The 15631-nt window shown below is 45.4% G+C and overlaps 1 protein-coding gene across 1 annotated transcript; it reads right to left on the bottom strand.

The window, feature by feature from the left end:
- Nucleotides 1-754: 754 nt before the first annotated feature.
- ralgapb (Ral GTPase activating protein non-catalytic subunit beta) lies at nt 755-15519 on the bottom strand. Its single transcript, XM_079156477.1, has 33 exons — nt 15416-15519; nt 14803-14979; nt 14217-14419; nt 13194-13348; nt 12601-12787; nt 12390-12521; nt 11801-11943; nt 11312-11362; nt 11128-11172; nt 10857-10904; nt 10622-10773; nt 9013-9193; nt 8757-8886; nt 8350-8517; nt 7690-7804; nt 7411-7546; nt 7197-7258; nt 6657-6768; nt 6394-6527; nt 6072-6254; nt 5065-5213; nt 4375-4544; nt 3963-4066; nt 3671-3826; nt 3212-3397; nt 2949-3107; nt 2358-2484; nt 2148-2264; nt 1817-1923; nt 1617-1719; nt 1452-1506; nt 1236-1375; nt 755-1018 (listed from the first exon to the last, which is right to left on the bottom strand). The coding sequence occupies exons 2-33, from the start codon at nt 14956-14958 to the stop codon at nt 846-848; spliced, it is 4239 nt and encodes a 1412-aa protein (XP_079012603.1). The 5' UTR covers nt 14959-14979; nt 15416-15519; the 3' UTR covers nt 755-845.
- Between the last annotated feature and the right edge of the window lie 112 nt (nt 15520-15631).

Below are 15631 nucleotides of genomic sequence, written 5' to 3'. Positions count from 1 at the left end.
CGGCCGATCTACTGCCAGCCTGCAGACGAGGCGCCCAAGACGGCCATGCCAAGCGGGAGCATCACCGCGCTGCGGAAGAGGACAAGTGCAGAAGGAGGGAGGAGACAAGGGAAGGAGGAAAATAACACCCGCAGAGAAAGACAAGCTGCAGATTGGCTGATCAGCAGATTTGTCTTCCGTCACCGACTTCCCTTACAAAAAGGAAGTGGCGTGACGTCACCGACGGTTATTGACCATCTCACAGATGAAAGAAAGAAAAAGATGATTCAATTGAGCAGTTAGTCAAAAAGAAACACGGGAGGAGGATAATCATCTCTGACACATCGCCATGGTAACAGGATGATCTGGAGGCGGTAACCATGACTACCAGTGGAGGAAGAGGGAGAAGAGGAGGAAGTTGTGATTGTCTCAATCAAATGTATAAATATTTTGTTTATATGTGACTTTGGTGACATTGCTGATGAAACTTTTCTTTCCAATAAAAAAAGACCCCTTTGAATAGAATCGATGACATCACACCAGAGGACCAATCAGAACGCAAGGTTTGCACAGGAACACACACACACACACAGACACACACACACACACACACAGACACAGACACAGACACAGAGAGAGACACCAGAGGTTTCCACACAGTTTATTAAAACCTCTCAGGTGACATCATCACTCAGGTGACATCATCACGCAGTAAACACCATGACGTCAATGCACGCAAAAAAACGACAGGAACCGTTGATCCTGATTGGCTGGTTTGGTAAAAACTACACAAACACACAAGCATGGTAACAGGTCACACGTTGGTCAGAGAGGTTAAAGGTCAGGAGGGTGGGGGCGGGGGGGTTTCAGGGGTCCTGGAACAGGGCGGCGTAAAAGGCGGGCTCAGAGCGGCAGCTGCGATAACGAAGGATGATGTCATTGATCATGTGCTTTCTTCTGACATGGGACGGAGGGGCGGAGTCACTCTCCAACCGGCGCCGCTGACAGCAGTTGATCAAAGTCTCTCTGACCAGGAAACCTGGAGACAGAGAAAGAAACGACGTCCTTCTTCAAATCGTGATTTAAGAATAAAAATGTATTATATTATAAGGTTTTTGTTCCACAATAAAGATGAGACAAAGACGAAACAGACTTCTTCAACCAAAAACTAATTAAACCTACAGACAATCACGGAGATAAAAGACAAACTGTTATTTATTTATATTTATAGATTTTTCACCGTCAATCAGACGTACCCAAAGACCTCTTGCTGACCACACTCCCGTTGACCAATGGGACAACCGAACTGAACTTGCTGGTCGTGTTTCCAATGAAACGAATCCGGTAGAGTCCGGTCCTCAGAGGATGGACGAAGATCAGCTGGACGTTTGAAACACTAACAATGGACAGAAAGACGGTTTTGTTACTAATAAGTCTGAGGCCGTTTGTAAAAGTGTATTTGTGTGTTTCACCTGGTCGGTGTTTCGGTCTTCGGCCCCGACAGCAGGTCAGATAGAGGGAAGCTCTCTGAAAACACAAAGTCTCAACGTCTCAACGTAACATTTTACTAATACTAGTTAACTATAATATCAACAAACGTTTGTTCGTGGTTATACTGTTAATCTAAAGTTAGTTACCGATATCCTCGAAGCGTTCGACCCAGACAATCAGAAGTTTAGATTCAGAGCCAACAGACGACAACTCAAAACGAAAAGACTTCAAGTCTTCAACTGGAGAACTCTGGACAGAGACGGACAAACAGAGAGAAAAGACAGACAGGTGAGAGACTGACAGACAGAAAGATAAGTGAAAAAGCTTTCATCCTGAAGGCCCATACTGGGGGTTCGGGGGTGGAGTCTCTGCTGGGCTCAAAAGGACTCTGCCGGTTGGATGGCACCCCAGTTGGAGGCTCCGCCTCCTCCGGACTCTTCGACAAATCAGACGCTTTAAATAAAAACACAATTAAGAATGTAAGATGTAATAATAAGTAAATACCTTATATAGCCACACTTCTTATATAGAACCTCCTCTTTATATGGTATCTCATCTCTTTATATGGTCTCACTGTGTTATGTGGTACCACCTCTCTTTAAATGGTCACATCTCTCCTTATATGGTCAACATCTAGGAGTTAACTGACTTTAGCACTTTGATCATCAGACACTCACTATGTGATGATGAGGGTACGATGAAGGTGATCTCTGTCAGAGCGTCGGTGTACATCAGGACAAACCTCTCTCCATTAAACACGCCCCCTCCACTGTCACCTAGCACAGCAGGGAATTCTGAAATAAGGATGAAGAACAGAGTGACCTCAGGTAACCACTTGACCCCTGACAGTGCCCTGTTGCTGAGGAGTGACCAATCAGAGCACTGACCTGAGCTGTTGGTGTTGAACCCGCCCCCCTGTCGTAGTCGCCCCACCTCCACTGGCCGACCGAGGGACCACAGGAAGTCCAGGAAGTGAGAATGGACGCTGCAGCTGAACTCTACATTCCTCAGAATCTACAAAGACAAAGTTAAGCAAAGTTCTCTCTGCACAACTTTCAAACTCGTCAGATTGCTGCATTGTTCCACAACTGGCTGTCTTGTAATCGCGAGTCTCTCCCCGACAGACTCCCCAACAGGTCCAGATATTTAGATATTGGGAATGTGTCTGCGATGCAGCGGCGAGCCTATCGGTTCACTCAAACCCCAATTTGTGAGCGCTGAGCCAACGGTGATTTGTCCTCAGATCTGGGACTCTTTTAAGGAAGTTCAAACAATTTTCACAGAGTGGAAAATCAGGGCAGATGTTGCATTGTGTGTTTTAGACATAAGAGATGAAGCCAGGCCAGGGAAAGCTGGTCCTGAGGCATCACTGGACAGACTCAGGACCACAACACCAACCCAATCAAACCGAATCATCAACCAACAAGGAAACTATTTCACATGTTGGAAGCAAACGACTAAAACAGAGTAAATTTGACCTCAGCAGCTGTCCTCTGTCCTGCTCTCATGTAAAAGATGAAGGCGGAGTCACAGTTTCTGGATGGCAGCTGGTCCAAACGTCTCAGATCCTCAGAGAAACCTGGAAGTGACGAGTCCAGAGACACCAGCTGAGCTGGGACATCGCCGGTACCTGGACTCTGCCAAGGACAACAAGTGAGAGGGAGAAAGGAGAGACAGACGGGTGTGACAGCAGATAGGTCTAAACGTATTAATAAATCGATCTCCGCCGTGTCGTTGGTACCTTCAAGGTCTCAGGTGTCAGCAGGCCCAGGTGGGACAGGAAGAGTCTCGCTGTCTGGAAGTTGGTAATTGGATGCGGCGGCCTGCAGGTCTTCATGACAACCGACCGTCCGCTGACCTGCGGCCGAGCCTCCACCTGTCGCTGCCTCTTCAACGCTGCTTGCAGACGGTCCAGTTGCAGCTGCACCTGTCAGAGGAGGAGGAGGAGTTTATACCTGACTGGTAATTTACCCACACCTGAGCAGGTGCTCATTCTTTATAGACAGACAGGTAAAGAAAACCTATCTGACTTTAATTTAGCTCCCAAAAGTTCTGTGACATCCAGTTTTTAATATTAGTAAGATAATTAAGTGAAAAGAAGAGGACCTAAACGTGATCCCTGAGGAACACCACTGGTAAAGAAATAAAAGGTAAATGAAGAATCCGCAGGGTTTGGATCTGGGTTGGATCAAGTACGTACCTCTTCAGTAACGGTCTCATGCAGAGCTGGAATACTCAGATCTGCTTTAACTGATGCAACTCTGTCCATGTTTTCAGGAAACAGCTGATGTTTGACACTACATTGTATCCCAGCATCTTCCTGGGCCACATCATGCTGCTCTGGGATCAGAGTTTGCTACAGTCGATCAACAGACAGAAAAGATAGAATACTGATCTCGAGCCTGACAAACACACTATGTTTACAAGCTGAATCATTATAAATTGTTATTATTATATCTTTATTGTATTTGGTCATTGATGGAAGTGGTCACCTGTGTTTCTGTTCTTCCCTCTCTGGGTTGCAGGTGGAGCTGTAGAGTCCAGGTGTGACCTCCTGACGGACCTCTGATCAGCACTGTGAGTGACGGACATGGCGCTGCACACACCATTCAAAACATTAGGATTGTTTTCTTTGTATCTAAAAGGATTAGTTGACTGATGGATTATTTGATCAACAGAAAATGTATCAAAAACAACATCAAGAAACAAAAGAGCAGTGAGAGGAAGCTACATCAGTTTGTTTCGTCAAATGAGAATGTAATTTAGAGGTTCATTTGATTTTGTCGTGTTGAAATCTTTGATTGATGACAGGGGGAGGGTCAGCAAGCTTTTTTGGTTTCATCGTGTTCCTGCTGTCTGTGTTTCCGTCTATATCTGGTTCAAGATCAGTGAATCAGGACTGACCCTGTTCAGGTCCCTGTGGTTGTTCCAGCATGGATAAGATGACCGAGCGGTCCACCACAAAATATCTGAAGTTCTTCATGCTGCTGTCACTCAAAGTGGAGCGGCCAATCAGAGCGTCCTCACCCAGCAGGCCTCCGAGGGATGGGAAGGCCCCCGAAACCTGCATAACACTGAGATATGAGTAAAGATCAGACTTGTGCAAAGGTTGGGCTTATTTTAGAATCTGGTCTGAATCTGAATCGACTTAAGTCTGCTGTAACGTGTGTACATTACAATCACTACAGATTAAGAAAAGGCAACTCAAACTTGGTTCACTTCACAGATATTTCGGCCTTCATTTCAGCTCATACTTTCACTTTTAACAACAAAAATCATGGCAACGTGAGGTCAAAGACTGTGCTAATGTCCCACTACACATGTTTCATACAAGTACATGTTGTCCCACCACAGCTGATCATCATCATCATCTTATTAACCAGGAAAGATAGAAAACTAATTACACCATTTTTTGTGAAAACATACTTTTTATCAAACACAAAATGGCTCTAATAGGCCAAAGATGTGAACTCTGCTCGTATTACTCAAGTGATTGAGGTAGTGGAGATGAAAAAAAGGTATTCCTTCATTTAAGAAATATCAACTTCATTTTAAATCACCTAATACCTTCACACGTGTGTTTGTTTTACTCACCAGCTCAGCGTCGCCTCTGCGGCCTCCTTCACCCTCAGAGAGGCAGGGTTCAGTTCTTTCTTTTCTTTACACCTCACTTCCTGTTCCTGTCTAGACTTACTGCCCGAAATTCCCAATTCCACGATCTCCAAGACCTCCAACAAACACTCCTAAAAAATAAAAAAAACAGCATAACTACATGCTGTACATAGAAGTCACAAAACACACACACACACACACCATGGTCACCATTTCTGTTCAGCCTCTACATCTGAACCAGAGTGGTGCTTTGTTATTGGACTTCTGTGCTGGTCATGGATTGGACATAAAAAAAACCATGTTCGAGCAAAGGGGCTGTTCATAAGTGTTCTTTCCCATCAGAATCCCATAAGCTAAAGTCCAATGATTGACTTTCTGGTCGTATCATCAGATCTGCAGCAGTATGTCTTGGACACTTGGGTGAAGAGAGGAGAAGCGCTGCCAGCTGATCACTACCTGGTGGTGAGTTGGATCAGTAGGCAGCGGAGGCTGTCGGACAACCCAGTTTAACCCCAAAATGTTGCGAGGGTGAACTAGGAACGTCTAGCTGAAGGTCTGAAACACCTCCCTTCAATAAAAATTCTGATACATTTAGTTACCTATTGATTAGTTACCTGGCTGTTAGTTAGTGGTTAGTTAGTTACTGGTCAGTAAATTACCTTTTATAGTGAGGGAGTTGCAAGCCGATTTGCAATAGTAGAGCGTGGTGGAATGGCAGGAGCGTAAGGTTTGATCATGTCCTGGATGTAGGCTTGAGCCATTAGCAAGTACCAGTGAGAGAGCTGGTCCAGAGGAGCGAGGTTGTGTGGGAGAACTCGGGTAGGTTAAAGACCAGCCGGGTCAGTTGATTACTTTCCTGGCTGTTTTTTTACCTGTCGGTTTGTTTCCTGGCTGATTGTTATCTGCTGGTTAGTTACTTGGCTGTTAACCTGGCTGTTAGTTACATGCTGGTTAGTTACTTGGCTGTTTGTTACCTGTTGGTTAGTTACCTGGTGGTCGAGCAAGGTGGGGTGTTGAGTTAACCAGACGTTCAGACAGTAGAAAGCAGCGACGATGATGGAGTGCAGATCTCTGGAGTGAAGTTGAGGAGGACGACTGCACTGAAACACGATGTAACAACAGACTGAAGTGACGGCTCGCCTCCTCTCACTCTCTTCCACACTCACCTCCACCTGCAGGATGATGAGAGAGGGTCACGGTAACATTTACAATTAGTTTAGGGTCTCTGTGTGTGTGTGTGTGTGTGTGTGTGTGTGTGTGTGTGTGTGGGTGTGTGTGTGTGTGTGTGTGTAGGTGTGTGTGTGTGTCAACCTTAGCCAGTCCTCCCAGTACTTCCAGTGCAGAGAGACAAACTGCTGAGTCAGTCCTCCACTGAGCCGTCAGACGCTGAGTCAGCAGACGCACAACCTGAACCCACAGGATCCCTGCTGCGTCTGACTGGACGGCTGGTTACCATAGCAACGCAAGCAAGAACGCACAAACACACACACACAATCAGATAGCTGCTCTCACATGACGGTCAATGTTATAAAATTAATTTAAACTTAATAATTAAAATCATCGTCAAAATGAACCTGCGATTCCCCTGGTCCATCTATTTGCACTGGGTCCACTGGGTCCACTGGGTCCACTGGGTCCACTGGGTCCCCGGGTCCATCTGGCTCCACCTTGCTGGGACTCAGTTTCCTGCAAACAACAGTAGATGAAGTGTTTTAATTCTTCCTGATAAGAAAAGAAAAAAACACAGTAACAGTGTAAAGTCCTGTTGGCACCACCTGCAGGCTGATTGTTATAAATAATTCAGTCCCAAATATTATCCAGGGATACGTCCAGGCATCCCATAAACACCACATGACGTACCGTGACATGTAACAAATCTTACAACAAGAGTATGTGAAAGACAACAAAACCCTGTGCAGTAAAGATAATTGAGAGAATGTTTAATATTAAGACATGAACCACAATTTGCAATATGACATATAGACAGTTCTTTTCATAGATGGATAAAAAGTGACCTAAAACATTAAATAGTTATTTATTTCTGTTATCTAATTATGTTTATCTGTTCTTAAAATAGAGCTCCAGTAGATGTCAGTATATGTGAGTGGGTTCACCTGCTGAGTTTGTCCTGCAGCCTTTATCAGAGCCGAGTCCTGAACCAGGTTCAACATGGCCGCTACACAAAACAGAAATCATTCAGACTGTCTGAGCTCTGAGTATGTAAACACAGTAGAGACAGCCAAAATAAAAACAATTAAGTCAGATAGAATAAGAACAATGGAGTACAATGAACAAATGAATGAATGAATATCAGGATCTGTAACTGACCGAGTATTATCTGTGTGTTGGACGTGTCTGTCTCCGTCTGCAGAGCTCCAATCAGAACACCGATGAGGCGGGGCTTCAGAGACAGGAAGCTACCTCCTGTGACATCGTCACCATTGAACCGCCCGTCCAGTAACACCTGAATCCACACACACACAGCTGACTGTTACTCTCTCTCTGTGGTTATTATTGGATGTTCTTACTTCACCTGTGAGGTCAAGGTCAGGTTTGCACAGGTGTGTGTGTGTGTGTAGGTTTTTAACAGGGTGGATAGAAGCTTACCTCTGATCGGACGGATCCAAACTGCAGAGGGAGGGGCAGCATGGTCAGCAGGACCAGGATGGAGGCTCGCCTCAAATCCACCGGACTCACAAAACTCTTAAACCTCAACAGCTCTCTGGACAAGAGACATGTGACAGATTAAACTACCCAGCAGTATATAAAGTAATGTGCTCCAACTTTAACAGACACAGAATTAAAGTGATGAACACATTTATGCATCAATAATTATACAACTTTGAATGCATGACTTTTACTTGGGACGAAGTATTACTACTTTACGTAAGTAAAATATCTATATTTTATAGATTTGAGGCTCATTGGTAAAACAAGCCGGTACCCACAAGGTTCTGTGTTCAACTGGACTTGGAGACATGGGGGTCTGTGCGAGGTCAGAGGCGGGGGTCTGCTGACCACTGACCGTAAAAATTCCAGCACTAGATTTTCTTCTAATTCAATTTTATAAAAAACAATCACAACAGAATCTTAGATGGTTCTTCCCCAGAACCGAGAGACTATACATCTCAGCAGTCCAGAGTCCCCTGGCCCAAGTGAGACTCGGCCAACAGCAGCTAAACTGTTCTGCAGTACAAGTATTTAAAGAAGCAGTGTCTACAGTAATGATACTATTCACAGCGATTGTGGTATTTGCAGTACTTGTACCTGTCGAGCAGCACTTTCTCCACAGCTGAGATAAAGGAGGGAAGCAGCAGGTTGACTCCTTTCAGGTCACAGCAGAACAGACAGGTGGAGTTCAGCAGGATGGAGGCCAGAACAGGAGAACACACTTCCTCCGACACCTGCAGAGCCTGAGGGAGAACCAGGTAGAACCTGAAGTTTGGACAGAAGAGAGAAGAACACACACACGTTTTAAACAAACTAAAGACAGACAGAACAACAACTGTCACCAGATTATAGAGTAGTACAGAGAGGTCTGCACCTGGAAAAGGGTTCAGACATGTGTACCTGGACAGGTAGACAGACATGTACCTGGACATGTACACAGGTACAGACACATATACCTGGACAGGTACTCAGACATGTACCTAGACGGGTAAAGAAACATGTACCTGGACAGGTAGACAGACAGGATGTCTTCTGCAGTTTTCTTACAGGTGAAGATCCTACAGAGTGTCCCACAGGCCTCGGCTCTACCAGCCGCCCACCTCGCTGATATCACAGTGACGTCACCATGACCGGCTGGAGAAGACACAAAGAGGGTTAATCATGTGAATGGTGACAGTAACACTACACAATGTATGAATAACCTGTAATGTATGTCATATGTGTAGTACTGTGTGCAGTATGTGTAATTAGAGTACTGACTGGGCAGGCCAGAGTCTCTGTTGAACAGAGCAGCATCAAACAGCCAGTCACCGAACAGGTGAAGGAGGGAGTCCACGTTACACCTGAGTGGGGATGGGGGGGGTCTGGGGGAGGAGCACAGAGGGGGCTGGGAGGGGGAAGGATGGGAGGACGACTTCCAGTGAAGGGGGGACGAAGATGCCTGAGAGGAGAGAGGAATGAAGCCCCATAAGAAATATGGCTCAATCATACCAGGACAAGAAGTGTACCTGTACAGGTAAAGATTCATGCATCTAGGTAAAGTGTCATGCTCTCAGTAAAGTAAAATATCATGTGCCCGGACATCATTTACCCTGACAGGTATAGAGCCATGTACCCTGACAGGTATAGAGTCATGTACCCGGACAGGTAAAGAGTCATGTACCCTGACAGGTATAGAGTCATGTACCCGGACAGGTAAAGAGTCATATATCCGGACAGGTAAAGAGTCATGTACCCTGACAGGTATAGAGTCATGTACCCGGACAGGTAAAGAGTCATGTACCCTAACAGGTATAGAGTCGTGTACCCGGACAGGTATAGAGTCATGTACCCGGACAGGTATAGAGTCATGTACCCGGACAGGTAAAGAGTTGTGTACCCGGACAGGTATAGAGTCATGTACCCGGACAGGTAAAGAGTCGTGTACCCGGACAGGTATAGAGTCATGTACCCGGACAGGTATAGAGTCATGTACCCTGACAGGTATAGAGTCATGTACCCGGACAGGTATAGAGTCATGTACCCGGACAGGTATAGAGCCATGTACCCTGACAGGTATAAAGTCATGTACCTGGACAGGTATAGAGTCATGTACCCTGACAGGTATAGAGTCATGTACCCGGACAGGTAAAGAGTCGTGTACCGGGCAGGTAAAGAGTCGTGTACCCGGACAGGTATAGAGTCATGTACCCGGACAGGTAAAGAGTCATGTACCCGGACAGGTAAAGAGTCGTGTACCCGGACAGGTATAGAGTCATGTACCCGGACAGGTATAGAGTCATGTACCCTGACAGGTATAGAGTCATGTACCCGGACAGGTATAGAGTCATGTACCCGGACAGGTATAGAGCCATGTACCCTGACAGGTATAAAGTCATGTACCTGGACAGGTATAGAGTCATGTACCCTGACAGGTATAGAGTCATGTACCCGGACAGGTAAAGAGTCGTGTACCGGGCAGGTAAAGAGTCGTGTACCCGGACAGGTATAGAGTCATGTACCCGGACAGGTAAAGAGTCATGTACCCGGACAGATAAAGAGTCATGTACCCAGACAGGTAAAGATTCATGTACCCAGACAGGTAAAGAGTCATGTACCCGGACAGGTATAGAGTCATGTACCCGGACAGGTAAAAAGTCATTTACCCAGAAAAGTAAAAAGTCAGGTGCCCAGACAGGTAAAAATGTAGTTGCCCAGACAAGTAAGCAGTCATGTACCCCAGACAGGTAATAAGTCCGGTGCCCAGACAGGTAATGAGTCATGTCACCAGTCAGGTAAAGCATCATGTAAAGAGGCTTATAGGGAAAAGGGAGGATATTTTGCAGAGTTTTAAGGAAATACCAAAATTCCACTAATAAACACATCATACCACAAGAGGTTTGCTCGTTGCCTTTGAAACATTCACAGGTTTCAGTCGTTTGTTGTGTGGAGGGGGGGAGGTGGTGGTGGGAGGGGCGATGGGCAGGCTCAGTATGTTCACCGGGATGGGAGGGGCACTGCCAGAACGAGGTCGAGAGACACCTGAGGACACCAGAGAACAGGTGTTTCTACAGATCAAAACCACTAATCAAATCTGGATAGGGAGGCAGGTAGGCGGGGCTTACCGTGGGAAGGGTGGCGGTCTCTGAACGGGCTCCTGGTCACAGCAACACCTGAGAGGAGACGAGGTGGAAAACAAACATTCTCAAACTGAAAAACCAAATGTCAGGTAAGACTGAAGGTTTAGTTTTAATCAATGTTATCAATTAAAGTAACTTTAAACCAGACATTTGGCCCCATGGGTACAACAGAGAGCAGACCAGGTCTTGTTGTCAGAGGACTCTACTTTGATTATCTTATTGATCGGATTGACCTGATCAGTTTAATCTGATTTACCGAGAGAAGGCAGCCGGTCTCTGAAATGGATCCTTGTTGTAAGTCCTGGAGAAACACAGCAACAAAAGAAACTGCCACAACAGCAGAAACAACAACCATGTATACCAGTGTGTGTGTGTGTGTGTGTATATATATATATATATATATATATATATATATATATATATATATAATGTGTGTATACCAGTGCTTGGCAGAAGCTGATCTGTTGGTTCTTTGTTGATCACAGTCACACCTGTAGAAACACAAGTTACAGTCAAAAGTTACTCAAATAAAAATAGCACTTAGGTTGTGAAATTAAATGATCATCAGCTCATCATTACTCTGAACATACAGCACTTTGAGTGAGTAAATCACAGAGCAGTTTGAATGCAGAGATCACAACATAAATGTGATTAAATGTTGACAGTGATGGATTTGACCTCCATTGATATTCAAGGAGGGGAAGTGAAAAGTCAGAAAGTCTAAATTAATAAATATGTAAATACTATTTCCCTGATTTTACATCTTTATGCCAGTTAACGAGATAGCACATTATTGTGAAATTTCATTTACATATGAATGGTCGTCTAAGCCACTTGTTAAGCTAATTGCTCTGAGATCTCTGAAGACGAATGTTCACAGAGATCTTAGTGAGTAACTAAGGTTAGGTGGAGGTCCGAGGTCAGTGTACCCAGGAAGGCGTCGACCAGCGTGCTGACTCCTCTCATGGCTCTGAAGAAGATGTTTGGCAGCTGACTGTCTCCTCTTGATGCCTCCTCATGGGAGGAAGGAGTCGAACCAACAACCACGGGGCGACTGAGATCCACCGGGTTACTGAAAGGAGATTTACTGAAGTTAAAGAGAAATTTAAGAGTATCTAGGGATGTGATTGGCCTATATATATATATATACTGTGTGTATATATATATATATATATATACATACATACATACATCTCTGGTAGAGACCTGTCAATCACCGTGTAGCCCCGCCCTAAAGCATCCCCTGCTTTATGGTCTGTTTGACTCTAAATGGACCATCATTTACTAAATGAACATCATGCTGTATTGAAGACTTGAAACTAGAGATTGAGACCATAAACTCATGTTTACAATGTTTACTGAGGTAATAAATCAAGAGAGAAGTAGAGTCATTTTCTCATAGACTTCTATACAACCAGAGGAGTCGCCCCCTGATGGTCAGTAGAGAGAATGCAGGTTTTAAGACACATCAGCTTTGGCTTCACTTTTCAGACGCGGAGGTTGCCACCTTGGCTTTACCTGAGCAGGTGCAGGAACCTGAACCAGGTCTGAAGGACTCTGTGTTCGTCCATGTCTTCAGGGATTAGAGCAGCGTCTTCATCTGGGACTTTAAAGTGAGGGAAGGACGGACCGAAGGTCAACAGCAACAACCTGAACAGACAAATATAAACAAAGAACTACAGGAAGAAGAGTTCTCGTTTTATCACAGTTTGTGTGTTTGTCTGTGAACCTGGAGGTCAGGGCGGCTATGACTCGGCTCCATTGCTCCACCACTGCAGCCTGATGTCTGCAGCTGCTCAACATCTGTGTGCCCGTCTGCCACAGAGAGTGAGACGGAAAACACAGAGAGCAAGACAGCAACCAGACCTCAAACAGCACCGCCATCGACAGGTGAGACAGCTGCTCCGACATGCCGCCTGCAGAGACGGAGACAGGTGATCAGCTGAACCTGAACGCGCTTAAAACTGTTGAGAGGGCTTCAGGAAGACCCCCCTACACTGACCCCCTATTTATTGTTTACAACTTACAGAACACTTGACATGTATATATACGTCTTATTTCTTATTTAACTGTTGGTCATTGCCGCTTTTTATATACTATAATAATAGATTTAACCAATAAAGATGATCCTGAAACAGAAAAGTAAGATAACTGATCATATAAACCGGCTGCAGAGAGAGAGAGACAGAAACAAGTGAGAATAGAGACAGACAGACAGACAGACAGACAGATGAAATATAGAGACAGGTCTGTGAGAGAGACACACAGGTGCATGAGAGACAGACGGGTGAGGAGACAAATGGGCGGGGGTTACAGGCTCACCTGTAGCCAGCATGGTGTGGTTGACGCGGAGCAGAAAGTTCAGTAGAGTCTCCCAGGTGTCTCTGCTCATCACAGCACTGTCTCTGGCCAACGACTGAACTGCACACAACACCTGCTGACAGAGAGATATGTAGACCGGACTCCCCTGGTCCGACCTGAAGAGGGGGGACAAGGAAGACACAAGTTCATTTTATGAATATATATATCATTTCAATGAGTGAATGGAATTATGGGACAGCAGGTGACACAGGGTGGACTAGAGAAACTCTGCCTCACCTACAAGAACCCTATTCTCTAATATTAGTTACAAACAAAAACAAAGTGATGCATAGAACAAAGTCACATAAACTACCCACCAGAGACAGAGCCATTGGAACCCCCAAAAGACGAATACAGCCATCACAGGACGCCATGGCAGTGGCAGCTAACCACATAAAGGGTCTCTAGTCCTAATCTCCTAAAACACAGCTACAATAATTCAAGAATCCCTTCAATGACCACTGGGACCTCCAAAACAATGATTAGAACCACTCAATAACCATTTAAACTTCAGACAGGGCCCCTTAAACCAAATGAAGGACTTCTAGGACCTCCTCTGTGACCACGAGAACCTTCTAAGCACGGCTGGAACCTTCTAAATTGGGACCTCTTAAAGCACCACTGGGACCTCTTAATGCACCACTGGAACCTCCTAATGCATCAATGGACCCTCTTAATACACCACTGGAACCTCCTAATGCACCACTGGAACCTCTTAATACACCATTGGAACCCCCTAATGCACCACTAGAACCTCTTAATGCACCACTGAAACTTTCTAATGCATCACAGGAGCCTCCTATTGCATCACTGGAAGTCACTGTTGCACCATTGGACCTCCTGATGCACAATTAGGATTTGGAGGTCATATATTCTCTGGTCATTAAAAGTCAGGGGTTCATCAAAGGTCACTGGGTCATTAACAGTCATGGGTTCTGGCGTTGAGATGTCCGTCAGAGGTTCAGTCCAGGTGTGACAGTCTACCTGGACAGGAACAGGCTGTACAGGCTTCGGAGGATCTTCTGGGTGTACAGGTTGGGCTCTCTGCTGATTGGAGGAGGGATGGAGTCTCTCGGGGAAACCAGGGCCATCAGCCAATCAGTGTAGACGTCTACACAGAGTTTGACGGTGTCACCGTCCAATGGGAGAGTCAAACCGTAGCACAACACCTCCATTGTCCACTTCACCTGAAAAAACAAATTTAACCAATCATTGTTTGCATCCAGCTGCCATGATGACATTTCAGTTCACACTTACTCTGTGTCCAGTTTATTAGGAACACCTTGCTCCAACTAGCTCTGTACAGTCCTGTAATAAATCGTGATGTTTGTGTAGATTCACCTGTAGGACTGTTGTGCAGGACGTGGTTTGTGCTGATGTTGAACTGCGTTGTGTCAACACATTGGTTCCTTTTAAGCACATGCATACAGGTGTGCAGACTGCAGCTGGTAGTCGAGGCCAGTAAATGATTTCTACACTTAACTACAATTGTTCATCCAACACTGAACTGATTACATATCAACACCAGAGTGTGTATTTAAGTTTCCATAGAGGTCATACACACACACACCTGTCTGTCTGTGCGCAGCAGGCTGCGGGTGTCGGGGTTTCCCAGGCCAGCTCTCAGGGGCTTCACGACGGCAACAGCAACATCTCTGCCCACAGAGGGCGGTAAACAACTGAGCACGCTCACATGGCCCCGCCCACTGGACAGTGATTGGTCCATGGCCTGTCAATCACTGCTCACCTGAGACAGACAGGCAGAAAGACAGACAGACAGACAAACATACAGTTTAATAAGTAAACAAGTGTTAATTATAATTTTTCAGTCAGGTTAAAGGGTAACTCAAGGGCTGAGAAGTGTCTGATCACAAGTGATCAGACACTCGAGACCAAGAGGTCCAAACAGGGCTTCTGATGACAAGTCTTTGGGATCAGCTGAGTAACAAATGTCAACTACCTTCACTGTCTGCATATCACTGACACTTTAACCACTTTTATTCAGACTTAATTATATCACAATAATACAGAAATCATTCTACCCAGACAGATGCATCCTGACCATTCAGTAGGCTGAGGCACCGTTAAACCCAGTCCAGCTGAGGCACCAGCACTAGTGAACTTAATGTTTTAAAGGTTCAAACTGTCAGACTGATTTAATCTCTGAATAAAAAGTGTCTTACCTGCGCAGGTGAGTCCAGGTGAATGAGCTTCAGGCGAGCCGTCTGTGTTGGTATACGGGTGGGTGTTTGTTACTGAACAGTCAGGTCACTCTGAAAGTCAAAACTCTAAACTTGAACTCACCGTCTGCTGCTGCCACCGCCTTCTGGCTCAGGTGGAAACTTTAGTTCCAGTTTAACAGGAGGGACCTCAGCGTTGGTTTACAATAAACAGACACC

The sequence above is a fragment of the Pholis gunnellus genome (assembly GCF_910591455.1).
Source record: "Pholis gunnellus genome assembly, chromosome: 3".
Lineage (NCBI taxonomy): Eukaryota > Metazoa > Chordata > Actinopteri > Perciformes > Pholidae > Pholis > Pholis gunnellus.
The sequence above is the reverse complement of the archived record's forward strand: the minus strand, read 5'-3'. Positions and strand labels throughout refer to the sequence as shown.